Below are 14,368 nucleotides of genomic sequence, written 5' to 3' on the forward strand. Positions count from 1 at the left end.
TTGAGCCACACTACATTTTTGATCTGATGGTCTTTGAAAGTACTCTACAGGGACGGTATTGGATATTACTGGATTTGCCAGCAAGATAGCAAAAGGATTTGCCTCTTACAATGCAGATTTTACATATTCTACCAAAATTCTGAAGCGTATCTGCAGACCTAGATGGCTTATCTGAAGTGTGCATCTTTCTTGGAGATACTAATCCATTTCTAGTGCCCAGATAAAGAGTTAGAGATTGGAGAGTCAGCAATGGGACTCAGAAGCTGAGGATATCAGACATAAACAGAAAATTAAGGTGTCTCATAAATATCTCTTGGCAGCAAATCAATCTCCATGAACTGTGTTCATGCTACTTACAGTAAAAGGCTCTTCTACCCAAAAAAAGGGAAAGGTAGTTTTAGCAGGTACTTACCACTTAGTCTGCTGAGGAAAACACAGGACATTCTTTCAAATATAAAGGGAAAATTCACCCTTCATTTTTCAGCCAAAGATGCAATCAATACATGTCTGTGGGTATTGAACACTGGCTTTCTGAGTTTTATCTCACTTCACCCCTCTGCCCTGAAGTCAATTTCCTCAGGCTGCTGGGCTTCCTTCACCCAGCAGAGGAATAAGGAACACTGGAGGGTTCTGGTTTACCTTGCCCCATGACATAGCAGCTGTTTTCATTTTCAATTTTCTGCTGCTGGGCCAAAAAAGCTGATTGTGGTGATGAGCTGATGCTGTCTTTAGTGCTAAGACTAGGCATTGGAAACCTGCCTGTCTCCAACTCAGCTGGCTTTGTATCCTCTTCTCCTAAACAGAGCATTATTGCAGCATATAGTAAACATGAAGGAAAAACTGTGGATGAGGCCAAGATTGCTTTCTTGAAAATGATACACCGGTGGCCAACATTTGGCTCAGCCTTTTTTGAGGTGAAGGTAGGTTTGAAGCCCTGTGCTAGTGGATTTGGTAGTAGATCAGTGCCAAGGGATACAGACTGACTACAATTCCATATCTGAAAGTAAAAAAACATTATAAAACTGAATTCCTGTAATCTAAGAAGAAAACTCAGGTCCTTCAAAGTTGGGAGATGGATTCTTTATCCATTCTGAACTATGCTTGTTGTTCTTGTTGTTTACTGGCAATGTTGTTGCTCTAGTTATAATACCTCTACTACAATTGTGTAGTAGCTGTAGGGGGCTGAATTGTCCTATCACTGCTCTCCACAAGAAAATGCTGCCAAATCTTATGTCTTTGTTGACTCTTCCCTCAGAACAGAATGGTACTAATCCTCTCATTCTAGAGTGTATATCTAAGAATAATATCCCATGTGTTACCTTTAATTTCTCCTCACTAGGCTCTTAAATTGTTTGCAATCAATCATTAAACCTGCTATCAAACAGCATAGTAAATAACGGACTTGATTTTGCTCTCATGGAGCATTTGCTCAAGTCATCAATATATGGTCAAAATGTTTCAGTGTTCATTTGGGAAAGAGAACAAGAAGCACTGGACATTGTTAAAGGTCACTAGGCCCCTGATACAGATAATTTCTCAATTTTCTGCTTATCTTGCTGTGTTACTCATTTACAGCAAGCCTCGGAGCCCAATTTCCCAGAGATTGTACTGATTGCAATCAACAAGCAAGGAGTCTCACTGATCCATCAGAAGACAAAGGTAACAAACAGCTGCTTCTCACAAGTCCATCTAAGGAAGGATTGAATGGACCCTGCTAATTTAGGGACAGTGATAGGACCCTGCCCAGGAATGGTAGGAGAGAATAGATGCTCTCTATTAATTTTTTCCTGTGTGAAACTGAAGAAAATGTTACTGCCTCAAATCACTTCTTTGCAGTTTCTACTCTGGAAAGGAATAGGATAGAGCATCTCTGAAAAAAGACATAGCAATCATCATAGACCTGGCAAGGTGGTAAGATCAGGAAGAGGGATAGGCAGTGCACCCAGGAACCTGCTGCAGAAAAATGCTTTGCAGGAAGCCCCAGCTGTCTAAGAGATAAGGCTGAATGGCCACGTTTAGCTGCAGTCTTAACACAAACGGTCTGGACTTAGCAAGTTCTCAGGAGAAGGGAGTATCACTATTTGCTTTCAATAACCAAACAAATTAAAAGGTAGGTTTAGATTATTGTAAATCTAATGGCAGTGTGCTAAAGCAAAGATCAATATATAATGAAAGGAAGTCTCACTAGTGTGATTAAGATTTTGGAGAAAATACAATATACTGATAATCTGGATGCAAAAAGTACCTTGATCCATGATTTTTATAAATGAAGCAGGAAAGAACAAGAATACTCTAGCTCTACAGGTTTTCTTATGTAACAGCCTAAATGTTCTACAGATCACTTTGTTTCCCCTTACAGGATATTCTAGTAGTCTACCCCTTCAATAAGATCTCCAACTGGAGCAGTGGGAGCACATACTTTCACATGACCATAGGGAACCTGGTACGAGGAAACCGGCTCTTATGTGAGACATCTCTGGTAAGAAGAATTTTGCCAACTAAGATACAATAAAATCCCAATTTTTCTTTTCCAACCCCAACTCCTACAAATGATGGTGTAAAAACAGATAAATATCAGTGCAGCATTATACCACACAGACCATAATTATACCAATTATACCATAAATACCAAAAGCATTCACTGTTGTGTCAATAAAACTGCCTTTTAGAACTGGTTCAGTTCATATATAATGTTATCTGATGCAAGGATGCATTACACAGGACACAAGGAAAAACAGTAATTTCCCAGATTCTTCCCATGCATCAAAATTTTATCCATCTCAGAAGTTAAGAATGCAAAGCTACATAAGAAGCTTTTTGTCTTGCATGTCTGCCTCCAGTTACGTAGTAGTGCCAGTCTTATAAGACTTCATATTTTCCAGGGAGTGGTGCCACCTTTTTAACAACTGGTTTCAGACTATTCACAGTCTAAGAGAAGCATCACTGTATTAATATTTAAAGGTTGGTTTGTAAAGATAACAAAGACATTTAAAGGCTAACTACTCTGACAGAAAAGCTTGAATTCTTGAAAACTAAAATCTTAAGTACAAGTCAAGCTACAGAGTGAATACTAAGGAGACAGCAGAGCTACGGTTTGTAAAGTTTTGGAAATCCATAAAAAGCAGAGGGAGGAATGGATAAATTATAACTAAACGAAACGATATTGAAAGAAAAGTTCGTGCAAGGAAGAACCTGAGATGATGACAGACAAGGGAGGAAATGATAGTTATTTTTGCTTCTGTAGCTCTCTGATAGATTTAAGACTTTTTTTCTTTCCTGACAGGGTTACAAAATGGATGACCTGTTAACATCCTACGTACGCCTGCTCATGAATGCTGTAAACAAGCAAAAGAACCTCCCAGCCTGAGAGAGGAACTAGAGCCCATGACCTGTACTTGTGCCAAACTACCTGTAATTTCATATCCCAGAAGAAATGCCATTTAAAAAATATTAATCTTGTTGATTGATCTTCTGATCACACACTGAATGAACTGAGTTGCTGAAACACTACAAGAGAAGCTCAAGTGAGCATGTGCTTTCAAATATCTGTAACACTTCTGTCTTAGATGTAGTATGAGTATTGCATTCAGGTACTGGATTTAGAGAAAGTTTAGATGGACTTCAATGTTTTGTGGGAGTGGAGAAACCCTGTGAGAGCCCCTTCTAGTAGCCTGAATCTCCTCCATTCAAAGACAGACACACAGTAAGAGCTGTTGTCTTCTGGAAAGAAAATGCTCCTTATTGCATATGCTCTTATCAAATGCACAAACTCCAAGTCTTTGGAAACTAAGGTAATGTAATTTTTTTCCTCCTATTGGCAATTCCAAGAGTGAAGAGATGCCCTTTGGTAGTAAATAACTGGACAGATTGAAAGGTAAGATGCTGGGTTCCATCCTCTGGTCCCTTGGTTATGTGCTGTACATGACAGACTGACAGCCAATTACTGTCAGAATGTAACTGTCCTTCCTGCATGCTGCTAACTTGCAAGCCATCCCCTGACTTACCACAGCCTTGCTTAAATTAAATAATCTTTTTTCCACATTATAATGCTCTTGGAAACTTACAACCACTTTCTACTGTGCAGTTTCTAGTAAGCTCTGAAATGAGTCTGGGGTATGGGTCCATCACTTTTAGTTGCTCCTATTTCAAGATACAGATGAGCTATTCAGTCCAAATCAGAATTGAAGAACTCAGTCTAACAGAGGTCTGTTGAAAAGAGACTTTTCTGCTCTACAAAAATGGTCTGTTTGGAGTTATGCAGACATTCCCTCACGAGACAAGAATAATAGCTTTAATTTGTCCTGATCTTTTCTGCTTCCTGTTTGGCAGACAGTTTGAGTGGTAAAATTTGATTCAGCACTTGTTAATCTCTAAGAGCTTTGTAGAAACATAGTTTTGGTGCCAGGGGAACCAGAGAGTGCTCTGAGTGTGTAAAGTAGATAAAGACTATGGTGGGAGCAAGCTTAGCTGCTACCCTCTCAGATCAAGTACTCCTCCCTTGCTCCCAGTGAAAGATGAACATGTCTTAAAGCATTTACACCAAGTTCCTTGAGACACAATCTGGCAGTGCTGGAAAAACAGCTCTGCCTGATCTCTCAACTTTGCCAATGGATGCACAATGGCTCTCTTGTTCCCTCAGACATGTGTGTGAAAAATTTAAATGCTGGTGGGAGTTTTGTATATGGGTGGCAGGGAAGAGCCCCACTCTCTTTGTGCATCTAAATGAGTGCCACACCTGTCAGAATAGCTGATCTTTTTGCAAGCAAATGCTCCTGCTGTAATGTCCATTGCTGGCAATGGAAGTGCTGGAGTCTAATTACCCAGAGTGGTTTTGTCACCCAGTGTCTGATCTGACTAACTAGCTATGAGTGAGAAATGTTCAACACTTCACCTGTATAAAAATAAATTTTGCAGCCAAACTGTATTGTTTCTGGTTTTTAAATAAAGACTGCAGAAAATCAACCACAATGTCTTTTTAACCAAATGAATGTTTGCTCCAGATCCATGTAACCTAAATCATCCAAATATCCACTATATCCTTCCTGTAAATGATCACAGTATCCCATCTGCTCATTACATATACAACACGATTTGTACAACACAGCCACTAAAAGGATGATACCCCTTTCTGCACATCCTCATCAACCAACACAACACCACAGAAGCAGCACAGGTCCAAAACATGAATTCACCACAACAGTGCCTCAGGTTTCAGCAATCCCAGAGTTCCTCAGAGAGAGTAACAGTTTCTGGCTAAGCACTGAAAATATGGTATTAACTGTACACTATACCATTTTTTTAGTGTAAAGACTTAGTGTATTACAGTTAACTTTAATACAAGAACATACAAAGGCACAGTATTACAGCATTTCAATCTACAATCATGTGTTTTGGTTAGACAGCTCAAACAACGTGTAATAAAGTGAGTGCTCTACACAGTGCAGAAGCTATCAAGGCCTGAACCAAGGCAGGGAGCTGCTAATTCTTTTCTCAGTCTAATACACTCAGCACTTAATAGTGCTTTACAGACTAGTATAACCATGTTTATTACATTCTTGCCTGCAATCTATTCCTTCTCCATCCAGTCACTTCTGAAAGAATATCAGTCATATAATCTAATACCAGCCACGCCATATCAGGAATTCTCTCTACGAAAGGCTGACTAGTGTTTGCCAGCATTGCACAGACTGCTGTAAAAACAGCAGGACACAAATCTAGAGAGAGGATTAGTGCTACAAAGAAAGACTGCAAATGATTAGCATACCCTTTGGAAAAAAAAAAAAAACAAGCTTCACATACTATGCTTTCTAAAAGCAAAACCATTTTCAAGTGTACTCCGTGAGTGTTAGTGATTTTAATTAGGTATAAATATAAATGTATAGTATGAGACATCTTCTATTAAGTGTAGATTTCTGAGCCAAGCTCAACCTTCATATAAATCTCTACTCTCCAGTGGTGTGATACTTAGGAAGACTTTGGCCAGCAGGTCTATTTACAGTAATGGAAAAAAAGCGTGCCACTTATTTCTTACTGACACCGTGACTATATTAATTAAAAAGAAAACAAAGCCCAGCCTGTCAGCCTACCAAGGTGCTGAGGAGAACTTGTGAGTTTGCACTATAGTCTACCTGGTCTTAAAAAAGTAGACTGACAGAAGTAGAGGAAGATGCATTTTTTAAAGCCATTTATAGTTACTTGTCCTACTCCTTCAATTCCACTCTCACACAAAAGGTATGTTGGTAATATAAACTATTGTAACTCTGCACATTGCAGGCCATGAGCAGCAGAAGCATAAGAAAAATGATTGTGAAAAATTAATAACTTAAGAGAATATTAGCCTCCATTAGTATCAGGGATTACAATTATTTTGTTCACCAATTAATTTTGCAAAACATCCTGAAGATAAGGACATATTCCAAATCCTAGAGAACTGAACAGCTTATCAAAGAAAACAGTAACAACTCTCCTTAGAACTCTGAAGCTTTCCAGGTCTGCCAAATCTCTAACACGAGACAAAGTGAAGGCACACATTAAATCTTCACTGGCAGCACAGAAGTAATGCCATTCATACACATGCATTTTCCATTGCTGAATGTGAGAGTGGCTGCTGAAAGAATATAACCTAGTGGCTGATAGTTACTTAGCCCTTCCATATTTACTAGGAATGTTTGGCTGTGTGTTCCTCCACCACTTCCCAGGAGGCTGGGGATACACAGCTGCTCAGATTCAGCATTAGACAGGGCCTGTGACTGACATAACAGGAACAGACCAGAATGTTTTATGCTGAGAAGAATCTGCGTAACATACCGAGCTGCACCTAGGTCAGAATTCAAGTGTTTTATGCTGTGACAAAATGCCAAACAACAGGTTTGATTGTAAATGGGGGGTCTTTGCAAGGCCACACTACTGCACCAAAAGACGTGCTGTTCTTTGTGCCCTTAACTAAAAGGCTATTTTAAGGCTGGTGAGAGAACAGTGAATAGCCACGTGTTCTCCTGAAGCAGTGACACAAGCAGCTACTGTTACTGGAATCTGCAGTGCAAATTAGTCAGAAGATGAAAGAGTTTACTGCTAAAATTAGGCCTATCCCCCATCATTGTTAGACTGGATACAGCACAACCTAGTCAAAAGATAATGATAACTTACAGCAATGAAAAGCAAAGCAGCTGAGGGAAACAGAGTTAGCAAAGGTAGTGAAGCTCTAAGAGATTCTCACGTTCTGATCACTTATCCAGGATTTCCTACCACTGCTTTGGTATCACTAGTGCAGTTCCATGGGTACTGATCCAGCAAGCATGGTAACACAATTCTAAGGTGGACTATTGCCCCAGTCCAATTGCTGCTCACACATACAAGAAGTGGGGAAGCTTTAACTTCTTGCTACCTAACTCACCTGTGGCTGCAGGGTGTTGTCTAGGCCCAACAGCTGTGTTCATTTGACTGACTAAACCAGCCACTTTTTGGAAGATTTATGTCATGCAAAGGACATTAGTCCTTCAGTGCCTGTCAGCCTTGCAAAGGGGCAGGCGCAGTCTCACAACTGTGCATGCAAAGGGATTTTCAGGCTGCCCAGTTCAGCACAAGGAAGTATGGGGGTCACCTCTGAGGGACTCAGAGGCTCACTGGGATCATACATTGTGTGGGTGGGCTCAGAAACAGCACTGCTGACAGCTCACCTCTAAAGAAGTACTAAGAATACCCAATAGCAGTAAATTTCTCAGCACCTTGGGTTGTGGTAGCAGAGACAGTAGGACCAGTGAAATCTCACTGGTGACAGGCAAAATTACAGAGGAGGACTATATGCCTGAGATGTTAGTATTGTGTCTGAGATCTGCTCCTTAAGTACACTCAGGTGTCAGAAAGATGAATGGGACTCTTATTTGGACAAAAATTTTAAGAAAAATGGGGTTTTTTCCTGCATAGCACCACATTTGCTACAATCTGTAAACATTAGGAACACCTTCATGTAATTGGGCTTTCTGGAGTGTGACCAACAAGCATATCCTTGGCTGGCAAATAAAGTGAGAATGGGAAAACTGAAGTGCTTAAATTGGTACCATATTATTTATTCAATTTCCTTATGCAGAAGAGTAACCAGTGCTCCAGCCACACTGTCTCAATAAATACCAGCTATGCAAATGGACAGGACATGCTTTGTGTTGACCAGCAAAGCTCTACCATCCACATAGTAGTAGAGAACAGAGAAATTAGTGTCAGTTCTAATAAAATGTTTAGTTTGCCACAGCCACCTTCTCCTTAAGGAGAGCCCAACTATTCTGAAGAGGATCACATGGCCTTGACAGCTGAAATCTCCTTAGTTCTGAGCACAGAAGCAACAAAGGAAACTTCTTAGCTGCCTTAACACTAGGCCTAAGTGGGCAGTGCAAATGCCATAGCTATTGGTTCCTGGGCCCTACAAACCAGAAGGACTGGGATATGGGATAGAGCACCCATATATTCTTTACAGGAATCTGGAGAAAGACTGGAATTTTTCGCATGTAGTCAGGAATGACAACTTGCAGACTATTTGTCTATATATTAAAAAAACCTGAAAATTGCTTTAGCCAGAGTAATAAGAAAAATTCTGATACTCTGAGAAAGAGCAAATCTGGTCTTTCTTCCAGTCCTACATTTAATCACTTTTTCCAAATTCCTTAAACAAGTGGAGTGAAAAGAGTAGTACAGTTCAATTGAGGAAGGAAAGACTGTGTATAGCTCCACAAAGGCAAAATGCAATGTTAGTAGCAAATTAATAATCAGCCTGTGCACTGCTGAAACAGAACTCATCCTCCTCTTCCTGCAGTGTTAATAGACAATTGCTTGGGAAAAGGGACAGTCTAGATGCAAGAGACCTCACCAGAAGCAGGGGAAGGTACTACTTATCTTTGGTTCCACTTCTTAGTAATTGCTTCTGTAATCAACAGCTGCAGTGAGCAGCAGCTTGTGTTAAGAGTGCAGTCAGGAGACTGACAGACCTGTTTGCTTTAAGCAGAATTTAAATCTAAAGCTTTAGGATGGATCTTCTTGGATGCCAGCTCTGACAACTTCTTCAGACGTTTCTTCAGCTCCAGAGGGAATTTCTCATAGCACTTCTTGCACACAGGCTTCATGTCAAACTCCACAAATTTATTCCTTTAAAACAAAGAACAATTATTCAAATGGTATTTGCAACCTATATGCTTCACTAATTAAAATCTCCATCAGTGCTGTTGCAAGAGTTCTATGCCATTTAAAAAACAACTCATTTTCTTATCTGTATCCTTGCATCCTTATCTGGTAATGCAAATATAGAGACTGGGTTCTTATCAGTGAACTGAGGTCTTCAGTATTGTAGGTAAATAGGAAGCAAGATTTTGCTATATATTTACATGTAGCAGTCTAGAATAATAATACAAGTGTCACTTTAGAGGTTCCCTTTGGGATGAATTAGAGCTCTTTCATATGGCCAGTGGAGCCAATCCAGCAGAGAGGATAAGGGTTGGAACCTGAGAAAGGAAAAACATAGGACTGTTTTTCCTGTCCCTCTTCTAGATATTTGAGGTAAGTACCACAGTATTTTATTTCAAAATAATTTATGCAATAGCAAATATTGTTATTGAGGGGAGCAACCACAGTTAAGGAGACATGGAGGCTGCAGGTTGTTCAGGACAGGCAGTTCCTCAAAGTTTAGAGCCTTTCCTCTGTACTGCTGAATGAGCTCCCCACTTACCAAACCTCTTTACAAGATACATTAATGAAGGAAAATAAATCAGAGAGGATGCTGTCAGCTCCCTTTCAGTGCTGAAATCAGTGGAATTATAAGCACCTGCTCCCACAGAGAAAAGGTATATTGGCCTTCAGAGAGGCAGAGGCTCATGGCTCCTCCAGGAGCCATGAGCTTCACGTGGTCCAAAATACAAACACTGACTTACTTCAGTGTGAGCTTGACATTGCAGGTGGAGCAGGAGAAGCAATTCACACACCAGGCCTTGTTAAGAGCTGATACCACTGCAAAAGCAAAAGCACCAAATAAGAGGAAACAGAGGGATTGTTTGAATTCAGATTTACATCCAAATTCAAATGAGGCCAGATGTGAAAACAAACACTGTTGTCTTGCCACTGTGGGACTGCAACAGCTGCACTTACAAATGAAACAAGGACAGCAACCCAAAACAAGGAGAGAACAAATCTTACCATCTCCCTCTATCACGTGGCTGCAGTTGTAGCAGACATCTCCAAAGAGCTGTACAGAAAAAGCAATAAGAATATGAACTCATGTTGCTAACTACTCATGGGCCCCAAATCACACAGCTGGTGTGAACATTAAATACTAATAATCAAAGAATTCCCAGATACAGCAGTAGCCTCCAAGTATACCAATTTAAATCTTCTGAATAACTTCTCATACACTTGCCAAATAGTCTATGTTCCTTTGGATCTCATAGCACTAAATACTACAAAACCTTTTTTGTTGATGCCTCACACTCTAGTACTGTTATGGGATCTTAAAGTCCTGTGGAGAAGAAAGGATGGGTAGAGTATGATGCTTAGTGTAGATAAACATCTCCTGATGCTCAGCTACAAACCCCGAAACAGAACTATTGCTAAAATACAGCTACTTTCAGAACAGCAACACTCACCTCTTATGAGAGTTATTTATCTGACACTGTTTAGTCAAATTACACCAAAAAAACAGGGTTTGATTGGTTTTTCTGTTTTTAATTAATCTACTTTTCTATGATTTAGACAACACAACAGTTGCCTCATACCCACAGAAAGAAGTAATTACCAAAGAAACCCACACAAATACATTAGAAGTAAAATCACAGGGATTTTAATCTCAACCCATGGTCAGTGATTTTCCTGTCAATGGCACAAATTAAAATCAGTGTCCCCAAGATATTTCTATTCTGTTTCCAGCATCACTTTTCTACCAAGAAAAACTATTATTTTTTGTTAAATCCGACTAATTTCTTAATATTTCATTGAACCTACAAATTCAGATTATGCAAAATCTGCATAGCTTTGCATATATAAAACATGAAAAAGCATTTGCCAGACACAACAAGTAACTACATCACAGATGGCTGAATTTACCTGATTATAATGAGTCTCACAATAGGCCAACCCTTTTTTTTCATAGTGTCGGTGCCCCAAGAATGGCTTCTCACACTTGGCACAAACAAAATGCTGTCAAAGAAAAAAAAAAAACAAACCCAACATTCCATGGCAGGCAAAACAACTTTCCCATCACCAGGTAAAATCATGGCAATAAATCCTGGCTCAATGCATGATCACAGAACAGTTTGGGTTGGAAGGGACCTTAAGGCTCATCTGATTCCAACCTGGCCTTGGACACTTTCAGGGATGGGGTAGCCACAGCTGCTCTGGGCAACCTGTGCCAGGGCCTCAAGGCCTCACAGGGAAGAATTTCTTCCCAGTCTCTAATCTAAACCTACCTCTTTTCATATAAAGCTGTTACCTCAATGCTTTAATGAAGCACAGACAGGAAAGATCTTTATGGAAGCAAAAAAAGAAGAGATATTTAGTCTATAAAAGCAAAAAAAGAGGTATTTAGTCTATAGTAATTAAGAGTTGTATTAAGGATCGATGGAAGACCTGCTGGAAAGGCAATCCTACTGTGTCTATCCTGATAGACTTGTGGACTATTATCTTGCTTGTTTCAGTGAAGAGAAATAGGAGCATAAATATAATTGGTATAAATACACCCCAAATGAGCAGCAGCATCTCTCTCAGGTCAAGCCCTAGGAGGCATATAATGACTGAAACAAAGATGACTAAAAATCTTCAGAGCAAGTTGTGATGACTCAGCTGAAAGTTACAGAAACAATGAGCTGAAAAGGTTTAAAAAGCAGTAATTGCTCAGCTTTCAGTAAAAATTCCAACACTGTTAAGTGCCTGGTAACTAGAATTGGAGAGGATATATCTAAGTACATCATACAAAATATTAGTAAGCTAATGGTTTTCAGTTAACACTATTCTGCAAAGATCATTACAAAATTTAAAATTAAGGTTATTACAGTTGTGAAAACAGCTTTCTTTGGAACCCTGATGGGCCTGCTCTAATTCACTCACAAAAGGTGAAGACAATCCAAAGCATAAATGATTGAGTTTAGTCTGAATTATATATTACAGATCACTTGCATGCCTACAGCTTCCAAGCAGCACTAGTCCCCTTCCAGACCAGCTGCTGAAGGAGGTTTCAGGTTCAGAAGGCCTCACCTCGACGTGCCATTGCTTCCCCAGGGCGTTGACCACTCGGCCCTCGATGGGCCTGCGGCAGGCGCCGCAGATGGGGATGCCCATCTTGTCGTGGCAGGGCAGGCAGTACAGCTCCCCCTTCAGCTCCCGCGCCTCGGCCGTCAGCTCCTTCCTGCCAACACAAACCCGAGCTCAGGGCGCCGAGGGAAACTCTTCAGTGCCCACTGCTGGAAGACTGAACTTGAAAGTTAACCTAGGCAACATTCACGCTACAAATGCAGTCATTTTAGCTAGTGAAACACAGTTATTGTCAACTCATCTTTCTAAAACTGCTTTCTCGTTTGCCAGACAAGAACGTATGCAGACCATACTGCATACTGCAGCTGGATACTCTCACAGACATATGAGGTGCACCTACATGGACACTCACAGTGCCGTGCTAAGACTTGAAGTATCACTGAATGGGAGAGCTCAGGTGCAAGAACCATCCTCGGCACTCAACACTTGAGACATTTATGTGCACTGTCACCCATTCTGGGCAGTACTGTGCCCAGTTAAAATGTCTTCATGGTAAGTAATTCAGGTCAGACAGGTATCAGCATGGCCATGGACAGTGCCACAAGACTGGCACAGCTCATCAAGCCATCTTTTTATTTCTATCCAGGAATTTGAAGTGAAACTATTTTGGACAGCCTGGTAACTCCTATCTTTGGAAAACTCTACTATGGTAATCTGCACATAGCCTTTGAGGTAAGCTCATGCCATGGAATTATTTTCACTTTCATTATAAACTAGCATTATAATGTTAGAACAAGAGAATATTGAGTGGCAAAATAAAATTCCTCTTGTTTTTCCAAACTTATTTCAGTTTCTCCTCACACAATTTCTATTTGCTCAACAATGTGAAGGCAAACAAGTTTAGACCTTGAGAAGGACTGCACTGCTGACTTAACTGTTTGTCTCTCTCCTTTTTTGTCAGAGTTTACAGCAGGGCAACATACCCACAGTGGGTGCAGTTGAAGTGATCTGGATGGTAGGAATCATTCCTAAACATCAGAGGCTGCTCATCGATTATCAAGTGGCACTTCTGACAGATGTACTTGCCCAGTCCCTTGGCTTTTTCACGGTTGTGGCATGGCCTACACAGGTGCCTGGTTGAACACAGTAAAGGAAAGAAAATATTAAAAAACTCTTTCTCCTAAAACAAATAATAGATACTGTAGGAAGTACTTTATGTAACAGAACTGTCTTCTGAGGTCAGACTAAACATAATTCAGTTTGGTGTCCACTGTTTCACACCAGTTGCACAGAGAAGAATGAGTATAAAGCAGATACACAGCTGTGTTTCAACATTCACCGATTTATGTGCCATCAGGGGTATCACCCAGTCATTCTTCTAGGGATCCTTTCCAACCCTCCAGATCTTTCCTGATAGCTGAGCAAGGAAAGGAGGCAACAACCCCCTATCTATAACTAATGGATCCAACCATATCAGAGGCATTACCGCACTGGGAGGGAGTCAAGGAGAGAGAATAAAATGTACCAAACCAAAGTGCATTGTTTGAATGCCTTTTACCATGGCTGGATTCCTTAGTCTTCAATATCTAGGAAAAACAAGAGACCTCTTGTTGCCTACAAATTCCTTTTACTCCCAAGTCAAAGAAAATTAAGAACTATGCAACTTTATGTGGGGAAAGCAGCTGTATTCCTAGCACATGTTCTTGAACACATTACAAGTACACTTCTAAACAGGCAGATAACCCAAATTTCTGGTAGAAAAGCTCAGGCAAAGGCATAAAAAAACTTGTGAAGGCTGATGGAAGCCACCAGTTTTATCCCAATACTTCCAAGCTCTGAGGACAAGCTGTTGCCTCTTACCTATCCCTCTAGCTGCAACATTGTGGGCTGGGAAGAATTTATAGCAAAACACAAACAACAAAGAATGACTTCTGTGGGTTGCTTTGTCCCAAAACAAACAAATCTACTTCATTCTCTGTATCACTATGTCAAACACTCACTGAGATTTACAGGTCATTCTCAAAATACATCAGACAAAATAAAAAGTTCAAATGGAAAGGGCAGGTTTATGGATTAAGTAGTGGGTTCTTCACAGGGCACCTTCCAAAATTCTGCCCTGATTAATTACTTACCATTAGGTATGTGAAAT

General features: G+C 40.3%; 2 protein-coding genes across 6 annotated transcripts in view; one reads left to right on the plus strand and one right to left on the minus strand.

Moving 5' to 3' along the window:
• Nucleotides 1-5,788, plus strand: part of MYO7B (myosin VIIB) — a 49,727-nt gene extending 43,939 nt beyond the window's left edge. The window contains exons 46-49 of the mRNA XM_077785633.2: nt 804-920; nt 1,576-1,659; nt 2,360-2,479; nt 3,284-5,788. Of these exons, the coding sequence (XP_077641759.2) occupies nt 804-920; nt 1,576-1,659; nt 2,360-2,479; nt 3,284-3,367 (405 nt within the window). The 3' untranslated portion in view covers nt 3,368-5,788. The remainder of the gene's footprint in view (nt 1-803; nt 921-1,575; nt 1,660-2,359; nt 2,480-3,283) is intronic.
• Nucleotides 5,789-8,050: 2,262 nt separating this feature from the next.
• The window catches only part of LIMS2 (LIM zinc finger domain containing 2), a 29,505-nt gene continuing 23,187 nt past the window's right edge, over nt 8,051-14,368 (minus strand). For 4 of the 5 annotated variants that reach the window (XM_021544399.4, XM_085587100.1, XM_085587099.1 and 1 more), the window contains exons 5-10: nt 13,203-13,352; nt 12,223-12,373; nt 11,077-11,169; nt 10,174-10,222; nt 9,912-9,987; nt 8,051-9,132 (exon numbers count right to left, since the gene is read on the minus strand). In XM_021544399.4, coding sequence (XP_021400074.3) covers nt 8,985-9,132; nt 9,912-9,987; nt 10,174-10,222; nt 11,077-11,169; nt 12,223-12,373; nt 13,203-13,352 — 667 coding nt within the window. In that variant the 3' untranslated portion in view covers nt 8,051-8,984. The remainder of the gene's footprint in view (nt 9,133-9,911; nt 9,988-10,173; nt 10,223-11,076; nt 11,170-12,222; nt 12,374-13,202; nt 13,353-14,368) is intronic. The other variant, XM_085587101.1, reaches the window with a different exon arrangement.

The sequence above is a fragment of the Lonchura striata genome, chromosome 9 (genome assembly GCF_050655825.1).
Source record: "Lonchura striata isolate lonStrDom1 chromosome 9, ASM5065582v1, whole genome shotgun sequence".
Classification (NCBI taxonomy): Eukaryota; Metazoa; Chordata; class Aves; order Passeriformes; family Estrildidae; genus Lonchura; species Lonchura striata.